The sequence below is a fragment of the Xenopus laevis genome, chromosome 1L (assembly GCF_017654675.1).
Source record: "Xenopus laevis strain J_2021 chromosome 1L, Xenopus_laevis_v10.1, whole genome shotgun sequence".
NCBI lineage: Eukaryota > Metazoa > Chordata > Amphibia > Anura > Pipidae > Xenopus > Xenopus laevis.
In genome coordinates, this window is record NC_054371.1 from 101,553,314 (window position 1) to 101,562,726 (window position 9,413).

General features: G+C 38.1%; 1 protein-coding gene across 1 annotated transcript in view; it reads right to left on the reverse strand.

The window, feature by feature from the left end:
• chaf1a.L (chromatin assembly factor 1 subunit A L homeolog) overlaps window positions 1-4,781 on the reverse strand; it is a 51,658-nt gene extending 46,877 nt beyond the window's left edge. Inside the window, 3 exon segments of the mRNA NM_001088627.1 lie at window positions 2,397-3,067; window positions 3,146-3,190; window positions 4,754-4,781. Coding sequence (NP_001082096.1) covers window positions 2,397-3,067; window positions 3,146-3,190; window positions 4,754-4,781 — 744 coding nt within the window.
• Window positions 4,782-9,413: the final 4,632 nt, after the last annotated feature.

Consider the following 9,413-nt stretch of genomic DNA (forward strand, 5'->3'; position numbering starts at 1 on the left):
TTTATAAGGTACAAGGAGGCCAATAAATCATGCAAATAAGCTATAAGGCAAGCTAAAATTGATATAGAAAAGGATATTGCAGCAAGCAGTAAAAAAAATCCAAAATTATTTTTTAAATATGTTAATAGTAAAAAAATGAAGCAGGAAGGGGTGGGGTCAGCTGGTTGATGAAAACAAAATAAAAGCGCAGATTCTGAACTCATTTTTCATCTGTCCACACAAATGAGGAACCAGTAAGTGAAGGTTTCCTTCTTAACACTCCCAATTCTAGTAATACAACTAATGATGCATGGTTCACACGATGAAATTCAAAAGAGACTAGAACATGTTAAGATTAACAAAGGTCCGGGGCCAGATGGTATTCATCCCAGGGTAATTAGCGAGCTTAGCTCTGTGATTGCCAAACCTCTTTACTTAATTTTTCAGGATTCATTGAGATCTGGCATAGTGCCGAGAGACTGGCGAATTGCTAATGTGGTGCCTCTATTGAAAAAAGGATCCCGTTCTCAGCCTCAAAACTATAGGCCAGTTAGTTTGAAGTGATAGGAAAGCTTTTCGAAGGGTTAATAAAGGATAAGATACTGGACTTCATAGCAAATCATAATACTATGAGTTTGTGCCAGCATGGTTTTATGCGTAATAGATCTTGCCAGACTAACTTAATTTCTTTTTATGAGAAGGTAAGTAGAGACCTCGATTCTGGGATGACAGTGGATGTGATTTACAGTGCCACACAAAAAGGTTACTGGTTAAATTAAGGAATGTTGGCCTGGAACATAGTATTTGTACCTGGATAGAGAACTGGCTAAAAGATAGACTACAAAGAATGGTTGTAAATGGAACATTTTCTAATTGGACCAGTGTTAGTGGAGTACTGCAGGGCTCTGTACTAGGTCCCTTGCTTTTCAACTTGTTTATTAATGACCTGGAGGTGGGCATTGAAAGTACTGTTTCTATTTTTGCAGATGATACTAAATTGTGCAGAACTATAGGTTCCATGCAGGATGCTGCCACTTTGCAGAGTGATTTGTCTAAATTGGAAAACTGGGCAGCAAACTGGAAAATGAGGTTCAATGTTGATAAATGCAAGGTTATGCACTTTGGCAAAAATAATATAAATGCAAGTTATACACTAAATGGCAGTGTCTTGGGAGTTTCCTTAAATGAGAAGGATCTTTGTAGATAACGCGTTGTCTAATTCTGGGCAGTGTCATTCTGTGGCTACTAAAGCAAATAAAGTTCTGTCTTGCATAAAAACATAATTATGCCTCTTTATAGGTCCCTGGTAAGGCCTCATCTGGAGTATGCAGTGAAGTTTTGGACTCCAGTCCTTAAGATTGATATAAATGAGCTGGAGAGAGTGCATAGACTTGCAACTAAATTGGTTAGAGGGATGGAAGACTTAAATTATGAGGGTAGACTGTCAAGGTTGGGGTTGTTTTCTCTGGAAAAAAGGTGCTTGCGAGGGGACATGATTACACTTTACAAGTACATTAGAGGACATTACAGACAAATAGCACTGGACCTTTTTACCCATAAAGTGGATCACCGTACCAGAGGCCACCTCTTTAGACTAGAAGAAAAGAACTTTCATTTGAAGCAACGTAGGGGGTTCTTCACAGTCAGGACAGTGAGGTTGTGGAATGCACTGCCGGGTGATGTTGTGATGGCTGATTCAGTTAATGCCTTTAAGAATAGCTTCGATGATTTTTTTTGGACAGACATAATATCAAAAGCTCTATAGTTAGTATAGGTATGGATATAGAATTTAATTAAAAGTAGGGAGGGGTATGTGTATGGATGCTGGGTTTTCATTTGGAGGGGCTGAACTTGATGGACATTGTCTTTTTTCAACCCAATTTAACTATGTAACTATAAGCAACTTTCCAATAAACATAAACAACTTTCAGTGCTTTTAAAGTTATTTGTAAAAACAATTGCTATTAAAAGTTGCATTTGCTTAACCTTTGGTTGTTACTTTTTAAACAATACTGGAAAGGTTGGAGATCCCCAGCAAATAAAGGTCTGTTAATCAGCTGCCTTGTCTTACATTGTTTCAAAAGTTATAGCCATCAGGGAAGAGAATAGGAAGGGACAGATAAACACTGCTTTCAATAGCAATACACATACGAATAACTTAAAAACAGAAATTGTAATGGATGTATATTGCAAACTTAAGAATTGTTTTCTTTTATTAGGCAAAAACTGGATAATGCACATGTAAAAGTAAGCATATTTTGTTTTAAAAAGACGCAGCTATAAAATGAGGTACAAGAGCAGCAGCAACAAAGAAATAAATTAAGCACTTTTTTTTTTTACTGTGAATGAAAGTAAAAACAAAACTTCTTAAAAATTTAAGAGGCATATTACAAGAGGAATACAAGAAAGTAACTTACTTTGCCAGTAGGGGTAGTGGAAGTCGATGGACTGCTTCTATTCCTGAACTGGGAACCAGTCTGTGCATCAGGAGAGCTAAGTGAAACAGGGGAACTACTGGAGGAGACCGAAGCAGAGTCATCATCTGCAGAACTGTTGCAGTCTTCTTTGACTACTCTTTCAGGAGAAAAATTTGATGCAGAAGTAGAGGTGGCTGCAGCCTGATGCAGCTGGTCTGATTTAAGTTCTGAAAAATGTGTATTCTCAACAGTCTTATTCTCTAATGAAACAGTGCATTCCTCCTTTGCACTTAATGGAAGATTGGGTGTGCTCTCCTCAAGTGCAAGTGTCCCATTTGCTAGGTGCGTTTCAGACTCCCCATTTAACGGGCAGTCATTCGAAATACTAATACTTGACTCTTCTGTCAAATCGATAGTGGTGATAGAGGGAGCATGGCTCACTTTGGGGGCTTTCCTAATATAGTTGTCCAAAGGCCCTTTCCCATTTACAGCTTTAGGTATTGGCACAGTTTCTGTCTCCATGTCACAGTCATTTTCCATATCTTCCATAGAGGAGTTGAGAGAGTGCAACATTTTTTGAGGAGACACGTTTTTAGTGATTCTTACTTTTTTTTCTTCTAAACACCCTTCATCTTTGGGTACTGGATTCAGGCGTTTGAAAGGTAGACGAGCTGCAATATAGACAGTTAGGAAATAAGACAATGATGCAATTAACTAAAGAACTAAAGATTAACTTAAGTTGTCTTTACCTTGTACCATCTTCTTTGTATTAGATTTAGTAGAGGATTGCATAACTGCAAAGAGAATGACAGACTTGGGTCAGTTAACTATAGTAACTATAGTTAAAAACTTTTTGTTTGTTTTTTAAACGTTAAAGGGAGAACAGTGACCCAACACGAAACGAAAACCAAAAATGGCTTGCAATATAGACAGATCATGTAGTGAACATAGCGTAAACGAGTGTATAAGACAGCTTGCATTATCCCAGACACCCTGATTGCAGATTTTTTTTTAAAGATGTCTAAAGAAAAACTATACATTCATAACAAATACTTTTAAAGTTATTTTATAGTATGTGCCCTATTAAAAAATATTAAATCAGCATATACAGATCAGTAAATATTGCCATTTTGCAGTTTTTCCCTTGGGACTCCATATTTTATGCAAGTTCTATGTGCTCCCATACTGATCATCTGACAGGGGAAAAATGCTAAAAAGTTCTAACTATCTTAAATGATTTAACAGAGTGGAGTTTTTAAAGCTGCTATGGACGACACCACCACGGTGGTGCATCTCTGCGGCTCAACCTAAAAGCAAGTTAGGGTGGGATTTGTGAATAAACCCCTATTTTTCCTTCTAGATTAGGGGAGAAAATAGATTTACTGTCCTAAACTGCAGTAACTATGGCTGAATGACTGCTCCACCAAATATATTCCTAGATCTCTAAACTGATGGAACGAAGAAGGCTCTAACCAAAATGGCCGTGAGGGATTTAAAAAAAATAATGAACTAAGGGCCCATGCACTGATGTAAATAGTGACCTTCACACAATGATATTCAATGCTCTTTCAGTCTAGCTACAACATAACATAATTGCTACTTTGTGAGGGAGAGGTAAAATATTTAAACTATCTGATAACTCCACTCTACAAAGAATAACTCAGTTTTGGTTACTTGATCTATGTTTACTTAACCTATACAAAATATTAATATTGAATAATGCAAAAAGTTAAAAAATTTAAATCGCCTAATTTAACTACAAACCACTATACTTCAAAATTAGTAAGATAAAAAACTGTATGATACACTTTATTCTTAACCAGGTGCAGTTTGCTAAAAAGACTAACACAATTTTTAAAAACTTAGAACATATGCTGTCCCTTTACACAACACACAAAGTATATTTATCTCAGACTTAAAGGGGACAGCCTCCATAAGAAAGCCTCTCATACACAGTCACATCTGGGTGTCAAAAAATATAGTAAAAAATGTAACCATTATACTGGGTATACAATTCTGTTGACTTTACATCAACAATAATTGTACAACCAAAGCACTGAATCAGCCTATTGTCAGTACCCTTTCAAAACAAAATGAACACTAGTACCGAGTCGCCTAATTAAATTGGAAATCATACTGAAGCGTGGTAAAAGAACCCCAATAATTGATATTTTTTTCAAGTAAAGTAGTTCTAGCATAAATGCGCAACACTAGCTAGCACAGTTTGGTGCGTTTAAGTCTTATAACAAACCAATTTCAGGGGGTAGTTCAGAATCCGAAACTTGGGTATAGAGGAATACAATGACCCCCCCTCCCTCCTGCGCTATTTGCTCGCTTATTTATCGAGTTCCCGTTACCGTCTACTGCTGCTTCCTTCCCAGGCATCCTCCAGCCTGAGCTGCCGGGGGACTCCGCTTACGCCTCAAGGGATCTGTAGATCAAGCTCCACAGCTTTTACAGCACGTTCTCCAGCCTACCAGTTCTAATACCTCCCGGTATCCTAAATCTACCTCTAGCAACGCGCTCTCTCTCACTTGCGCTCGTATTTGGCGGGAAGATCTTGGACACCGTCCGCCCTCGCACTCGATTGGCTTACAGGTCCCACATGACAAGAGCGCTCGCCTAGAACCAACCATCGTCTGTGTCAGTCTTTCTTACTGACTAGTTCCTGTTGCAGAATTATCCTGTTGGTGCTTCGTTTCATCCATGTGGATTGGATGGCCTTTACGTCAATCTATAACAGGCCTCCAATGACTTCAGAGAGAAACGTCATTGCCTGGGCGGGACTAACCGCGATTGTAGTATATAATTTCTTAGATGACGCGACAACTGGAAGCCTTGCCTGGGGGGGGGGGGGGGGGTAGTGGTGTTGGTGGTTTCGGCAACTATTGAGTCCTCTAGTGGTGTAGCGTGTTAAAAACAATTGTTTAAAATTATTTTACTTGTAAACGAATTGAGTAGGTAACACTGGGTTTCAGCAAAGAATGGGGATAGAAAAACAGCTGTAGTACTCTTACTTCACTACACCATATAGTGTGCGTTTATTTCGCTTGCGCTTATTTTATGGAATGGGAGAAACATAGGCGTCTTACTCCCGCCATTTTTCGAACATCGTAGGATAGTGTATCCCTTTAAGCATTAGGCTAGGAGTGTTTTAGGAGAAAGCAAAAAAACATTCACTGCAGAATATAGTGAATCACAGTTCCTGGCATCTAAAAAGAAAGCCTGATTCATTACCATAAAGGAGTTGGGCGGTTGTGTGCTTACCATGCCAAAGACCCCGAAGATTTTCTTGTGGGACTGTGGGGTGCCTGGCTTTGTGTTATGTTGCTGGACCTAGGGGTACTTCTGATTAATATAAGTTTGTGGTCAGGCACCAGTAATAAATTGCAGCCGTCACTGTCACTGTACTCCACTGCTTCATGCAAGAATTAGGACTTGAGGTGAAACCAGGCAGCACACGCACCACAATTGCTGGGTGTCTGCTGTTTGGTAGTTATGCCACTTTAGCAAAGGGTATGTTGCAGTAAGAGCTGTGAATTTGTGGAATTATTTTCCTGATGCAGTTGTACTGGTAGATAAATTTGCTAGCTTCACAAAAGAGTTGGAAGCCTTTTTTAAAGGGGAACACCACAAAAACATAACTTTAGCTTTTTGAAAAGTAAACATAATTTCAAGCAACTTTGCAATATACATCAATTTAAAAAAAATGCAGACTTTTCATGATTTTTAATGGTCTCTGGCAGTTCCCTAAGCCTAGCCCCATGCTCTTCTGCTGATCTTTCTGACTACTTTTCCAAGCTGACTGACTACTGTTACTTTGTATCAACAGCCAGCTGTTCTTAGACTGCATCCTCCAAACCCCACAATTCCAATAAGAAATGGAACATCACAGTGCAATGCATTGTGGGTTATGTAGTTCCTGCATGCTGCCTGTAAGCTGCGGAGAAGTTGTTACAATTTGTAACATCAGTGTTTTAGTCCCTCCAGGATTTCAAATGATTCAAAAAGAGAACTTTTAAAACAACTGGATTGCAGCATAGAAGATGGCATTTATTCATACTTTTTGAAGAAACAGCTAACTGTGATGATATTAGGGGTTTCTGTGTTATGTGGGCCTCTTTATTAAAGTTTGGTTTGGAAGCCGGAGTTCCCCTTTAACATAGGATAAAAATCAATGTTACTGAAATTACAGTTAGGTCCATAAATATTTTGACAACTTTTTTCTACTTTTGTTTTTTTACATTATCACAATGAATTTTAAATGAAACAACTCAGATGCAGTTGAACTGCAGATTTTCAGATTTAATTCAGTGGGGTGAACAAAAAGATTGCATAAAAATGTGAGGAACTAAAGCCTTTTTTTAAAACAATTATGTTAAATATTGGGTATTGGAAAAATTGTTATATTCCAGTATTGATTAAGTTTGAATATGTTTCATTTGTGCACTCATGACTTGTCATTCACACATCCTTCACACATCGGTTCCCATACTCCATTTGTTCCTTAAGTCTAGAGTGGGATTAGGTTACAGGAAATATATGGAATGTCTTATGGGTAGGCTGGGGGAGGTGTATCCCACAGGTTTTGAATATATCCCTGGACAAAGAGCAGTTTGGTCTCTCTCTCACACTGTACACACAGACACACACTGACTTTCACACAATACAGACATACACAAAACTTTTATACAACATATTGATACATACATATATTTTTGTATTATTTTGGTAGGCTGTCAATAGAGCATTTGTCTGGCTTAATATCTGATAATTTGTATGTATCTTCTGTAACATATTTTTACACATTAAATATACTTAAATATCACCTTGGTGAGTGGTTTTTGTTGACCATAAAACTTATTCTACAGTCTTATTTAAAAAGACTGTATTTTCTACAAATTACTTCATTTCAGGGGCTCAAAAGTAATTGGAGGAATTAAAAAAAAAAATGTTCATTTCTAATAATTGGTTGAAAACCCTTTGCTGGCAATGACAGCCTGAAGTCTTGAACTCATGGACATCACCAGATTCTGGGTTTCCTCCTTTAAAATGCTCTGCCAGGCCTTTACTGCAGCGGCTTTCAGTTGCTGTTTGTGGGCCTTTCTGTCTGAAGTTTAGTTTTCAACAAGTGAAATGCAGCTCAATTGGTTTATATCAGGTCACTGACTTGGCCATTTAAGAATATTCCACTTCTTTGTTTTAATAAACTCCCAGGTTGCTTTGGCTGTATGCTTTGGGTCATTGTCCATCTGTATTATGAAACACCTCCCAATCAATTTGACTGCATTTAGCTGGATTTGAGCAGACAATATGTCTCTGAAAAAAGGTGTCTCTGTCCAAATATTTATGGACCTAACTGTAAATTGGTACAAGTTAAAATCCAGAGACTGGTCCAATGCCCTCTTGCCCACTGAAGTAAATTGGGGAAGATTTTTTTTTGCTATCAAAGTTTTTTTTTTTTTTAACACAAAAAGGTTGAACTTGATATACGTGTACCAAAAATATTATGTAACAGTGAACCTGTGCAATTTCATGAAGTAGGGTTACCAGATCACTTCTAAGAAAATATATGTTGCAAGGCTGCACTGATTGCATTTAAATTAAATTGTAATCAGTGCAGCCATTCTATCTGGATTTTTTAGATGTGTCCTTGAATTTTCAAGTGATCTGGTAGCCTTATCATGAAGTGCATCCTACTAACTATAGGCCGGTTAGTCTGACATCAGTGGTAGGAAAGCTTTTGGAAGGAATAATAGGGATAAGATACTTGCATTGCAAATCACAATACTATGGGGCAGATTTACTCAAGAGTGATGTGGCCCACAGGGACATCGACAATTTACTAACGAGCGCAGGCATCACTTCACTAACGAAAGAGATGCTAACGGTCATTCGCACTCTATCGCCAGGCGACAATTCGCTCTGGCCAATGGACGTTACTCCACAAATTCAATGAAATGCGGATTTTACTGAACCACTCTTTCGCCAGACTTGCCTTCGCCAGCTCAGACCAGGTGAAGTGCACTGGAGTGCATAGATCTTCCTTAATCTTCTGTTACTTACATCATATTTTTTAGTGGAAAAAGTCCAAAAAAACGCTGGCGTCTTTACCTTTTTTCAGAGTGACAGCCTGCAAAAGTCCATATGGAACATTAACTATACAGTGGGCTCATGTGTAGGGCATTTTAGCAGCTCTATTTTCTTTATTGAGGTTCCCTGGATTTGTGTAATCTAATGTATTTGCTGCAACATATACGTCCATTCAACTTTAAAGAGGTTGTTCACCTTCCAAACACTTTTTTCAATTCAGTTTTTTTTTATTGTTCCCCAGAAATAAAGACTTTTTTCATTTACTTTCCGTTATTTATTTTTTACCGTTTTTCCAAAATCTAAGTTTAAAGTTGAATGTTCTTGTCTCCGGTGTTTGAATCTGACAGCTCAGTAATTCAGGTGCAGACTCTAAACAGTTGCGATTTTGCAACATTTAGTTGATACATTTTTCAGTAGCAACTCTGGAGTATTAGCAACTATTGTATCAATTCTAACAGCTGCCTGTAATGAAACCCAGGGATTCTGCTCAGCAGGAACAAAGATAAGAAATGTATCAACTTAATGTATCCATTTACAACAGTTTACAGGATCGGCGACCCCCCCTCCCAGGGCTGCTTTAGAAGGTGAGAAATGACACTTTACACTTCAATATTAGAAAAACGGTGACACATAGAAAATGGAAAATCATTGGAAAATTCGTTATTTCTGGTGATCTATCTGAAAACAACTAGTTGTTTGAAGGTGAACCACCCCTTTAAACTTTCCGCCGTATGCAAATTAACATGAGCACAAGATCTCTAGCGAATTTGCGCTAGGCAGAAATGAATGCTAGCGCATCTTCACTTTCAATTGCTCTTATTGCCAAAGTAACGATAGTGAAACGTCGCCAGCGTTCAGCACCCACGGCAAAATGCCGAATTCCAGTGAATTAGCGTTGTCTGAGCAAATTTACGCCTGGTGAAG